At 36.0% G+C, this 13,670-nt stretch overlaps 1 protein-coding gene across 6 annotated transcripts in view; it reads right to left on the bottom strand.

Moving 5' to 3' along the window:
• Positions 1-13,670, bottom strand: part of UBR5 (ubiquitin protein ligase E3 component n-recognin 5) — a 132,653-nt gene that overhangs the window by 78,025 nt on the left and 40,958 nt on the right. For all 6 annotated transcript variants that reach the window (XM_059165883.1, XM_059165885.1, XM_059165884.1 and 3 more), the window contains exons 2-8: positions 11,167-11,211; positions 10,708-10,789; positions 10,194-10,270; positions 9,128-9,247; positions 2,159-2,348; positions 1,801-1,960; positions 1,051-1,200 (exon numbers count right to left, since the gene is read on the bottom strand). In XM_059165883.1, coding sequence (XP_059021866.1) covers positions 1,051-1,200; positions 1,801-1,960; positions 2,159-2,348; positions 9,128-9,247; positions 10,194-10,270; positions 10,708-10,789; positions 11,167-11,211 — 824 coding nt within the window. The remainder of the gene's footprint in view (positions 1-1,050; positions 1,201-1,800; positions 1,961-2,158; positions 2,349-9,127; positions 9,248-10,193; positions 10,271-10,707; positions 10,790-11,166; positions 11,212-13,670) is intronic.

The raw sequence follows: 13,670 nt of genomic DNA, 5'->3' as shown, positions 1-13,670 counted from the left end.
TTAAATTGAACCATATGAAATTGCCATCCGTACAGTTCAAATATGGTCAAGTACCAGCAATTTCATATGGTTCGGATAAAAAATAATGCCTACACAGAATGACCTACAGAAAAGCAAAAGGGAGAAGAAATTTAAAGGAGTTATTTGAGCTCAGTATTGAATATTTGAAAATGCAATACTTGATATATTTAAGGTAATCAAGTGTGGGTTTATTTAAAAATATTTAAAGCTATTACATTATAAGTTCAATATATTAAAAGATCATCAGAGATTTGTTATTTTTTAAACTTTGCTTTTAAGTACTAGATATTTGCAGCAAGGTCTTAATATAACATGGCATCTTTTCCAGTTTACTAATGATCAGTAAGTAATATATAACCACTTCTTGTATGTTATTTCAATCAAGCAGTTTTATATTCTGGCAAGTAAAAATTCTGACTTAATAAGGTTAAATACAAGCTAAATCTATACCAACAGACAAACAGAAAGTCTTAGATTTGTATGATTTCAAAATCTTCTAACCTCTACTACGTACTATACCTTTGAAGGATTTCAAATTTTTGAAAATATTGTTTTAATAAGATAATCATTTTCACATATTTATTACTGACCAATCCCATTCTTTTAAATTTTTTCATATTTCACTCTTCCAGCTAACCAAGATTTAAAATGAACAGAATAATCACTGTATTTTAATCAAATAAACTAAAGAGACTTGTTTTCTGAATGCTGCATGTCACTGTAAAGTAGAATTCTGCTTTTAGTTCAGAATCCATATGCCTAATTAAAAATATAGGTAGGTAAGTCATAACCCTTGATAAGTATTCCACAATGTTGTTAAGATCATCTCTAAAGTAAAATACTATTTGTGGCTCTTCAAAATCAAAAATAACTAAATAACAAAAATAATACCAAAGCACTCAAAACACTAATAAGTAGTAATTTATTATTATATAATTACTATAATATTAGAGGTTCAAACACAGTGAATTCTATCACTATCTCTCTGTACAGCCAGCCAATGATCACAAAGAAATAATGCAAAATTACCTCGAGATGAGCCTAGCCTGGAAAGTGATGAACGACGAAAAGAAGGGTAACCAAAATAGCTAATGTCCTCAGAAAACATGGCATCGGCATCAATAATGACACTTGGGTGGGCAGAATGAATGTCAGCATCAAGAAGAGACATAAGATCCTCTATAAACAGAAACAAATATAAATAAAGCAGATACGGAAATTATCTGTAGACCACTGAAAGGTCTCTGAAAATTAAATAAGATAAAAATGAGATGCAAACTATTAATATACCCTGAGGAAAAAAGGTAATAACTACCTAGGAAATAAAGTTAACGTTATAGACAAAGATTTTAAAGAGCATGAAATGCATGATTGCATTGCCACTTGGGCTAACTACTAAGTAATCATAAGAAAAAAAAACTATTTAATATATTTGTAACAGCACAAAGATAATGAATGCAGTTAAAATCTAAATAGAGTTTTTACATATTCAGTAATAAGGACATCAAAAAACAACATTTCAGAGTCATCTGTCAGCCAGTGATAAAGACAGACACATACATCCACGTCTCTACTGGAACCAAACACAAGTCTACTGAGCAAAAACATTTCTCATTTTCCCTTAAAAGTATTTTATTATCAAATTAAACACTCCAATGAGAAATATCTACCACTTTGGGAAAAACCATCAGAAAATCCACTGTACTTTAAAATTCCATTCCCTAGTCAAAAAAGTCTCTTCCTTCAGAGAAGAGAAAACTACAATGGTGATCCACCAACCTCCAGGCAAATAAGATTCACTGGCTGTATCATCCCCATCATCTCCATCTTCATCATCCCGGCTAAGTAAATTATTTACAGCAAGGTTTACATCAAGATTTGTTCGTTGAAGTTCCCGAATAATGACACTTCTGGATTTGCCTTGTAAGACAACTTGGGCCTGAAATAAAAAATAAAAAAGACTGCTATGCTAATTCTCTTTTGCTTACACTTTTATCAAAATCAGCTTTCTAGGTACAATAACGGAAAAGCAGTATTTCACAACCCATGGCTGTGAGCCAGGACGACAGCCCAAGATATTCGGTTAAATCTCCTCCTATTTTGTTGCGTTATGTGAAGTGTTCTTCAAGACCTCTACCTGTGAAATCAGCTCCTCTGGAATGACGGACGCAGGAATAACCGGCTGGGGCTGACTGCCCAGAAGCCCAGATCCTCGATCCCGTCCAGTCCGAATGACCCGGGTCTGTCGGCGGGAATCTCGAGCTCCAGCTGACGACCTACCAGAGGATCCTCCTCCACTTCCACCTACTCCAGAACTCCATCGACTTCTAAATAATAAAAAATTTAGCGAATCAGCATTTTAAACAATCACTCAGAAAAGATCACCTTGTGTCTCACATTCATTTCTGTAAGTGAAGACAAGCTATTTGTCTGACATACATTTTACAGTACTTTAATAAAACAAGGTAATATAACTGAGCCTTATAATAAAACTGATTCAATTTTTTAAATGCTTACATGTAAATCCACTCTTTAGGAAGGTATATATCACACTTTTGCATCTTTCGAAATCATGTTTTGAAGCTCCACATACCAAGTATTCCTAGTCACTCCTAGAATGGGTTATAGGACATACCCTGCCTCTTCATGAAACACTCATCAGACGTTAACTATCAACAATGTGTTACACAAAAAGTGTAATTCAGAGTTTAGGACTCAAACTGCTTTGCATGGAATGTAACAATCATTTGCAAAGGTATCTATCCATTAATATTTAGCACTATTAACTACCTTGACCAAAAAGAACCTACTATTTAAAATAATTAGCAATTTTTTCTTACATATGAGAAAACTTAGAAAGGGCATCCTTTTCCATCTTCACTTTCTGCCCCCAACATAAGCATTAAGGATCTTCAAATCAACTAAGCTAGAGAACCATAAACAACTGCTTTTCTGCATTCAATCGGATCTTAAAGAAAACATTCCCCCAAACCACATTAGCCTTAGAAATTATGAGAGTGCCAGTCTCTTTTACCAAAAAAAAAAAAAAAAAAAATTGAGTATAGTTGATGTCTCTTTATTTATTTATTTTTTTTTAAAGATTTTTATTTATTTATTTGACAGAGAGAAATCACAAGTAGGCAGAGAGGCAGGCAGAGAGAGAGAGTTGATGTCTCTTTAAAATCAATCTAATACTTAAGAGATCATTCGATCTAGAAAAAGCTACTTTATTAACTACTCTTCACTGTACTCACCTAAGACTGAGACCTTCAACCTCCCACTGCAAACAGAATAAGTTTAAATTTGATTTTCCAAGTCTCTTTTTCCCTTAAAAACGTTTGACTATATACACCGTAACAATTCTCAAATTAATATACAACTACTCAATCTCTTATCACTTAACTGGAAAGCCCAATTTCTGTCTAAACAAAAACAAAGAAACAACAAAAAAAACAAAACTTTTTTAAAAGTTTCCACAGTAAAATGGAAAAAAAATCTCCAGAAAACCTGGCGTGTGTCACCCTTATTTATTGATGGCTTTCTACCCTCGCTGATGTACTCTATTGCTTCTGTGTATCTGTAACTACAGTCTGAGAACCACCCAAGATAATTCCAGAGAAAGACAGTATTTTGCATTCTCAGGGCTAGAGTATGATCCATTATTTCATCTCAGCTGTGTACCAGATTTCATAAATGTAATGGTAATGACCATTCACAGACCAAAAGATAAACAAAGGAGCATTACAAGTATATTCCATTAACAAAAAGGAAATTAAGAAAACAATTCCATTTACAATAGCATCAGAAAGAAAAGGGGAAAAAAAAAACCTTAAGGATAAACCTAACCAGGGAGGTGAAACTTGTATACTGAAAGCTTTCAAACATGGCTAAGAAAATGTAAAGAAGGCACAAATAAAAAGAAACAAACCTCATGTTCATGAACTGGAAGACTTAATATTGTTAAGATGTCCTTATTGCTCAAAGCAACAGATTTATTCCAATCACTATCAAAATCCCAATGGTTATTTTTTTTACAAAAATAGAAAAATTCATTCTAAATTTCATGTGAAGTCTGGAGAGACTTCAGGAGCTAACAATTTTGAAAAAGAAGAGAAACAAAATTCTAGAGAACTCATACTTTGTGATTTTGAAACATTATTACAGAACTACTGGCAGAAAGACAAATAAACAAATGGAACAGAATAGAGAGCCCAGAAATAAAATCTTGTGTGCACCGTCAAATGATCTTTGACAAGGGTGCCAAAACCACTCAATGGGGAAAGGGCAGTGTCTTCAACAAATGATGTTGGGAAAATTAGTTATCTCTATGCAAAAAAATAAAACTGGCCCCTTATGTTATATCACATATATCATATATCACATGCAACAAAATTCCTAGAAGAAAACATAGGGGAAGAGCTTCATGTTAGATCTGGCAGGAATCTTAAGATACGACACCAAAAGGACAAGCACTAAAAGCAAAAACAGATAAAATGAACTATACCAAACCTATAAACTTTGTGCCTCAAAGGACATGAAGAGTGAAATGGCAACCTACAAAATGGGAGAAAATATCTGCAAATCATATATCTGATAATGGGCTAATATCCAGAACATATAAAGAGCTCCTACATTTAACACAAAAAATAACTCGTTAAAAACTGGGTAAAGGATGTGAATACACATACCCACATTCACAGCAACATTATTCACAGCAGCCAAGAGGTAGAAGCAATCAAATGTCCATCAAAGGATGAATGGATAAAGACAATGTGGCAGATACATACACTGGAATATTATTCAGCCTTAAGAAAAAAATCCTGTCACAGCCTACAACATGCACGAACCTATTATGCTAATGAAAGAAGCCAGTCACAAACAGACAAAACCCGTATGATTCAAGTTATATGAGGTATCCTAGCAGTCAAATTCACAGACACAGAAAGTAGAAAGTCAGTGACCAGAGGCTAAGGAGAGGAGATCAATGGGCTAAAATGAGTATGAACTTTCAGTTTTGCGAAATGAAAAATTCTGGAGATCTGTTCCACACCAACATGAATATACTTAGTATTACTGAACTGTACACTTTAAAATGGCTAAGACGTAAATTTTGTTATATGATTTAAAAAATTAAGCCATGTGTTATCAAAAGAAAGCAATATTCTAGAAAGAACATATTTTCAAGTTATATGAATTGTAATTATGCAATAGAAATAATAAAGGATCAATGAAACATAAATAGGTTATTCAAATCAAATATGAAAGCAGCAGTTCTACTTCATGGTTTCCTATTAAGGTATCAAAGTCTCTTGATCAACTTTAGAAAATTTTTAACATTCAAAGCTAAATATATTATTATATATATATATATATATATATATTATATGAAATAATATATTATTTTAACTTGAAAACACAGAGAACCATATTCTAAAAGTCTTAACAATATATATTTAGGGTGACAATATGCCCTGGTTTGCTTGAGATACTGCCTGTTTAAACATACTATCTGAGCCTAACTATTAATTTCACTCCAAAATGTCCTAGTTTGTGGCTTATTTCCACCAAGGAATGCATACCATTTCTCCCCCAAGAAAATAATGCTAGAAACCTGATCAGATATAATAACAGCTTACAGGTATCATAAACTCAAATCTCCATGAGAGGCTCAGAAGCAAGTGACGTTAAGATAACAGGGAAGAGCGGAGCATATCAGCCAACCTAAAATACCCAAATTTGCTGCTGGATTCTTTCATCAAAACACCAATGGCTGCCAATTTGCACTCTCTGCTATACAAACCCTCAACAGAGGTCAGCTGAAAGACTTATGTCAAAGTATCTCTGATTTGCCCATTAACTTGACTGTTACCAAGAAGTATACCACATTTTCCCACTTATACCCACTGTGCAGAGTGTTTCTTCTATCACAATCCAAACAACCTACCAGTCTTCCTACTTCATAGCTCCTCAACATTCCTTCCCCTAATCAACTCACTATCAGAGAGAATAAGATAGTGAACCAAGCATACACTAACAGAAATTTAGCAGTGGTCAAAAAATACAGTATATAATTCATCTATAATTCCATCTATAATCTTAGTGAACTATGTAATTTTTAATATTAAACTCAAAAGTACTGGGAAAACCAGTTTCTATTACCTGAACTCTGCTCATCGAATTAATCCTACAATTCTGATCCTATTACACAGTACTCAAAGTAACAGAATGATTCAAAATCAACTGAGGAAATCACACAATAGGAATTAGTCCCCAGCTTGCAAACTTAAAAGCCCATGGACCAAGTCTTGTCCATAAACCCAGATGGTTGGTTTAAAACACACAAACACACACACACACAGAACCCCACCACCACCATCATCATCATTATCATCAAGAGTAAGGGCAAATCTGAGAAACTATCACAATCAGGAGAAGCCTGAAGAGATGACTAAATGTAATGTGATATCCTGGATGGGATCCTGGGACAGGAGAAAGACAACAGGAGAAAACTAAGGAAACAGCAATAACTATTAGCCTTTGGATTATAATAATGTATCAATATACATTAACTATAAAAAATTTACCATACCAATGTTAGATATTAATAGCGGTAGAAACTGGGTGCAGAATATATGAAAACTCTCAGTACTATCTTCGTAATTTTTCTGTCAATCTGAAACTGTTTTAAAATAAAAGGTTTCTTTAAAAGAACATATACACACAGACATGCACACACACTATATATATGACTGGTGCGTGGCCCAGTGTATATACTTATTTCCGTGAAAATATTAATTAGTTCCAACATTTAAGTCAGGATATTCACTTAAAGATCCAGAATTACAGCTTTTGAGGGACCAAAAGAAGGGGTGGATTGAGGGCCACATGGCTGGTTCAGTCAGTAGAGCATGTGACCCTCGATTTCAGGGTCGTCAGTTGAAGCACCCACACTGGGCATAGAGCTTATTTAAAAAAAAGGGGGGGGGGGTGGAGGTGAGGCACAGAAGTCTGCATTTAGCAGCAATAGCTCTGTATTTTCCTCTGGTAATAATCAGTTCATGAGCTGTCTCGTTTAAAGAGCTGCCACTTACTTTGTCACAGCTCTACTACCTACGACCTTACCCACCTAGACAGCTTCAACTATTTACAATTAGTGACCTGCCTGGCTTTTACACTCCAAATTCAGTGCTAATTATTAGCTCAGATGAGACGCCAAAGGAAACATGGTAGCTCAAATGAATGAAAAGCAGCTTACCCCATCAGCTATTATATCCAGTGACAACAAACAGAATAAAGAGACTTTAGATACTAATATCCCCATTTTAAACCTACTACTGAGTATAACTGACTCTCTTCCAAGTAAATCTGGTATTCTTATCCTTAACCTGGTCTGAGATGAGTTTAACAAAAAGAGCCACAAGATTTTTGAAATATCTTCCAGGATAAATCTATGTAACTATGAAAGGGAAGAACCAGGAGCAACTAGAAATCTTTAGCAAAAATACCTGCTGACAGTGAAAAGGCCAAAGAGAAAAATACTACAGGTCCCATAAATTTTGTCTGCTATGCATTTCTAAGAATGATCAGTTAAAGGGGCGCCTGGGTGGCTCAGTGGTTTAAGCCTCTGCTTTTGGCTCAGGTCCTGATCTCAGAGTCCTGGGATCAAGCCCCGCATCGGGCTCTCTGCTTGGCAGGGAGCCTGCTTCCCTTCCTCTCTCTCTCTGCCTACTTATGACCTCTCTCTCTGTGTCAAATAAATAAGATCTTAAAAAAAAAAGATCAGTTAAAATAAATGACCAATTATCAATTATCTAATGCTGATGGGAAAGAAAAACCAATAAAAGATCAGTTAAAATAAATGACCAATTATCAATTATCTAATGCTGATGGGAAAGAAAAACCAATTGTCTCAAATACAATTTAAACTGCTTCTAGTTACATTTCTCTGAGCAGCCTTTGAACACATCTGCTGACTTGACTTATTTGGCATTATCTAATCATTCATCAGGTAGTGTCAGAAAATCTAGGTATTCAAGAATCAAGGTATAAATGAGTAAAATCATCTGGCTTAGAATTTGTATATGATTTCTTTAACAGCTTCTCAACTTCAGATAAAATGAAAAGAGTTGATTATCTAGTTTTAGAAGTACACGTGTCATAAATAATTTTTTTAAAAAGTATAAACTTCCAGTTATAAAGTCAGTCAGTCATGAGGATATAATAATGTACAACATGGTGACTATAGTTAATACTATATTTCACTAGAGTAGATCTTAAAAATCCTCATCACAAGAAACAAAAATTATATTTTAAGTATGTACAGTGAGGAAGGGGTGCCTGGGCGGCTCAGTCGGTTAAGCAGCTGCCTTCAGCTTGGGTCATGACCTCAGGGTCCTGGAATCGAGTCCTGAATCAGGCTCCCTGCTCAGCAGAGAGCCTGCTTCTCCCTCTCCTTCTGCCTACCGCTCTGCCTACTTGTGCTCTGTCAAATAAATAAAAATCTTAACAAACAAACAAACAAACAATGTATGAGGATAGATGTTAACTAGACTTACTGTGGTGATTATTTCACAAAGCATAAATATCAAATGATTACACTGTACATCTGAAACTAATAGAATGTTATATGTCAACTGTATCTTGATAAAAAAAATAAAAAGAATTTGGGGCACTGGATGTTTCAGTTGGTTCAGCGTCGGACTCGTGGTTTTGGCTCAGATCATAATCTCAGAGTCCTAGGATCGGGCCCCAAATCCCCCATCTCAGGGGAGGGAATCTGCCTTTCTCCCCCTTTCTCTGCCCCCCACCTTGTCTAGAAATAAATCTTTAAAAATAAAAAAAAACTTAATTAAAGGCTGTCAGGTTTAGTTACATGATTTTCAAACCTCACTAAATTAATTCAGAAAGAAATACCAGATTTGGAACTTAGAAATGTTAGGTCAAGAGTCTGGGTGCTGCTGTGTCATGAGCAACAAGAGCACCTGCCCAGCATTCAGGGCTTTCCTCATGGCACCACTTGGTACCGTAGGAGGCACTGTCTCGGAATGACAGCACTCACAGAGCGCCGGCCCAGACTAGTAGAGGCCATCACCTGGCCACAACTTACCCCAGGGTGTTGCCTGCCAGCCTGCCCAGAGTCTCAGAACCTGAGAGAAACCATGGGGAGTCACTTGTCCTCCCAGGCCTCGATGTCCTCCCCGCCCCCGAGTTGCTGTTCAACTTTGACCTGGGGAGAAAACAGGAGGAACAAGAGTCACAGAACAGTCCCAAACTCACTAGGCACAAGCCTGGGACTCCCAGCCTCACTGCTCTGGGAGTGATAGTAGTGAAACACCAGCCTCACTCTTTCCCGACCGCTCAGGAATGTGTCCTTCCCGTCAAAGAGCAAGCCTAACAACTTATAGCCTCCTAGCAATCCAGCCCTCGCTCCTGGTTCAAAGTGACTGCACGGTTTAACTGCAAATGAGTAATTCTTTACATTTTTTCAAGTAATCATGCTTTCCTTAGAGGCACGCAACTGGAATTCATCATACATTATCTAGCAATGGTTTTTGTATGTATCATTTATAAAGACCACAATTTTGAAGACCCTTGGTCAATTTCAAACTGCATTACCTGAACTGGAAATACTAAAAAGGAAAAAACATGAGGTGCCCGGCTGGTTCAGTCGGAAGAGCACGTGACTCAGTCTGGGGAGGTAGTGAGTTCCAGACACATGCTAGGTATAGATATTACTTTAAAAAGGGCGGGGAAGGGGGCTGTGCTGGCTCAGTTGGTAGAGCCCGAGACTCAGTCTCAGGGTGTGAGTTCAAGCCCCACACTGGGTATAAAGATTACTTAAAAATAAAATCTTGAGGGGGGAAAAAAGATCTAAAAAATCATTTCAGTCAAAGAACAGATCTGACTTGAGACCTACCACATACATAAATCATTCTCTGATAACCAACTCCTGTAAAGTGACTGACTTCTCTGCTATTTTCAATACTAATGCTATAAATCACTGCTTGCAGAAAAATTAAAACTACAAGATAACTATTTCACTATTTTAAGTGCCTCATCTTCTACAAAGCTTTTCTTTAATTTTGAAGGCCATCATAATCAAAACACAGGTTTAATATAATACCTTGGAAGAGCTAAATACTTACAAAATAGAAAGGGCATTAAGGTCTTACCCATCGTTATTATCAGGTTTGCCCAATTCCAATCTGTCTGGTTGTACTGAGAAACCGATCCTGCAAACTCTACCATCCTAAAAGCCAAGAAAATAGAAGAAATCACCAAAGTAAGAATGTGTATTAAAATATGAATTTATTCAATAAACAGATTACGTCTCCATCACTATCAATTCAGAAGACGACAAATAAGTTCCTTTTGAGAAGGCACCTCACACCTGACCTGGGGAAGTTGTTTTATTATCAGGACACCAGGAAAAATAAGTTGAAGTATCTCTAACAGAATTCAGAGTAAGGAAGTGACTGGGTGTCAGGAACTTCTCCACTAATATGGTGGTTTCAAGCTGTAGTAAATCACTTAAGCTTTCTCTGAGCCACAGAATGTACAAAATAAGGAAACAACTCTGGCAAGAAACTTCTATTTGCCTGGTTAAAAAGGAAGATACATGATAATGCACAACTGTATTTTAATTTAAGTTCCTTTTCATTTCTATACCTTACATAAAGAATTTACCTCAAGAAGAAAGGCAGCATGATTTGGTCCTACCACACACTGTTTGATGGCAGCCTGTTCCAATACAGTCAAAGGGGGGTGGCTATGGAATAAAAAAAGTCAAACAAAGTTATTTTTTTAAACGGCAAATACATTCTAGGGTTGGTATGTTTGTTTTTATCTGATTAACCGAGGGGAAATAAAATAGCTGGCAAAACCTGTTTTTAAAAATTAATATTTACATATTATAATAAGCAATAATTGAAAAATAATAACTATGATATCCTGATAGTTATTTTAGGTCCTTGGCATGCCAGATTTTTTAAAAACCAGTATGAATAGAACCTATTATTCAAATGAACCCAACTTATAAAAAGTTGATAGATTTAAATACTCCTGGTAACTTCTGCCTGAGTTATTTTTCCTACAAAAGAAAAAAATGCTGTTTTCAGAAAATTTTAAATATCTTAAAATTCTTACCTGTTTAAATTGTATTTATTCAGTTTTTCTGAAACTTCCCGTAACCTTTAAAAACAAAATGAAATATGAATAAGCTGTATGTACAAATTCCTTTTAAACAAAATAGCTTTTTTTCCCCCAGTGTTCCAAGATTCATTGTTTATGCACCACATCCAGTGCTCCATGCAATATGTGACTTCCTTAATAACCACCACCAGGCAAAGCAAAATAGTTCTGACAGGTATACTTATATCATTATTTGGTGATTTCTAATGGTAGTATACAAAAAATCTGCTGTGGTAAGAATATTTTTTATATTATCTTTGATTTTTGTCCCAAAAAATATTCCTGAGTCAACCCTATAATTCCCCTCCCTCACCACCCCATTAGCAACTCTGATAATATTAATCCCATTTTACAGATGAGGAAACTGAGGCTCCTAGTAGTTATAATACACAAAGTGGCAACAAAGCTGGTACTTGAACCAACACTAATGGAAGCCACTTTTTAAACACTGTGCTATATATGCCAAAAGAGATCCTTAAATGTATATGTAAATCATAAAATGAAGATACTGGGGTAGCATAAATCTATTAAGAATTTAATATGGGGAAGAAAAAGCCTGGAAGCCTAATTGACTTAAGACACAGTCTCAAATTCCTGAAGGGCCTTCTGACACAAAACTATACAAATTAAGACCTCTTGTGTCTGTATCTACAGAACAAGGATAACACTTCTCCCATTTCTAGAAGAAAATTATGCTTCAAAAAATCTCAAAGGGCTGCATAACTAAGAGATATTAACCCATATTATCTATTATGACTGTGCTGCTTATCTCAAGAAAACCATCTTGAATTAATACAAAATACTGTAATGCTCATTTAAACCAGACATTTTGATCAATTTAAGGAACTCATTTTAAATGTAAAGATGTAATCAAATGCAGAGATTATAAGAGTTTCAGTCTATCAAGCTACCAAAACAAGTGCTTGGTCTTTCAAAATTTTTTCATAAATAATTCTCTTAAAAACAGAATTTTAGAAAGCAATAGAAAAAAATTAAGACATTAAATCAATAGGAAATTCCATCGGGTGCCTGGGTGCCTCAGTCAGTTAAGCGTCTACCTTCAGCTCAGGTCTCCGGGATCCTGCGACAGAGCCCCAGAGAAGCCTCCCTCCGCTCAGCAGGGAGTCTGCTTCTCCCTTTCCCTCTGCCTGCAGCGCTTCCTGTTTGTGTGTGTGCACATGTGCTCTCTGTAATAAAATCTTTAAAAAAAATTTTTTAAATAGGATATTCCATGAATTTTGCTTTCTGAAAAATGACAAAAATGGACAAAATCAAATTTCATTCACTTGTACTAACAGATCAAAGGGGTATACACACCCCCAAAATAAGTCACAGCTTAAAGCGAGTTTAGGATTCAAAGCTGCCATAAATCATTTATTATATATATGGGCAAATAACCTAATTATTTCAGTAGGAGATTCTAATAGGACCCAACTGTCTCAAGTTTATTTTATCCTATAAATTCTATCCCCTGTTTAATGCTGAGGAGCACCTTTCAAACACTAACATATATACAGTTACTTGCCAATTCTGAAACTTACTCCTAAGCAAAAATAACTTTCAGATGATGCCATACTTAATTTCTCTCCCCCTCACTGGTGACTTTATTATCACTCCCAAAGAACAGCACCTGACCATGTGTGAACTGGCCCCCAACAAAATAATTTTCATTTTTGCTGCCTAGTGTTGCATTTACTTTCATTAACAATGATGTGTTTTCCTTGTCCTGTAAAGTCAAGTCTTTTCCCAAATCCCAGTTTGCCCATTTACAAGGCACATTTCTGGATTCCAAGAGAAGATGAAATACTGTAAGAGTAATGCACTTTGTGGGATTCATGAGCTCTGGGAAGGCCAACTAGAAAATGGGGATAAAATAAACTGGGAGGCTCCAAACAATGACCTTCAGAATCCTGGAGCAGAGGCAAGAGCAGAGCTGGAGGGAAAAGCCTAAGAAATGTTTACGTCCCCAAAACCACAGTAGTACTCCGAGAAGGTACATTTTTTCCTGCAGGCAACTAAACCCGTTCATTCCCATTCCTTCCTCTTCGCCCAACAAGGTCTTGAGAGCTTTCACAAAGTCTACAGCTGGAGGGAGAGGAAGGAGCTGGGGGCAGATAAAATTTGTCAAAGCCTTTTCAAAACTGGGCAATAACACTGATTAAAAATCAAATGTTGCTTTCATGGCTTCAAATACTATTCCATGTACACCATACTTGTAACGCTAAAAGAAGCTCTCAAAACATCAAAATGCTACGAGTATGAAGTCGAGAACTCACCAGCAAATCTCAGGCCACTAGGGAAATGATGGTCACTGCCATCAATTCCATTTTCTAATCTCAAAAACCATGGTGGACTCCTAACAGCATCTTAAATGTATACCCATCTGTACTAGAAACAATGTCCACTGGGTAACAAGAAATCTTACTCCCAGATCATCTACTAACTGAGCTCATTTGAGC

The sequence above is a fragment of the Mustela lutreola genome, chromosome 3 (genome assembly GCF_030435805.1).
Source record: "Mustela lutreola isolate mMusLut2 chromosome 3, mMusLut2.pri, whole genome shotgun sequence".
Classification (NCBI taxonomy): Eukaryota; Metazoa; Chordata; class Mammalia; order Carnivora; family Mustelidae; genus Mustela; species Mustela lutreola.
This window is presented reverse-complemented; position numbering and strand designations above follow the sequence as displayed.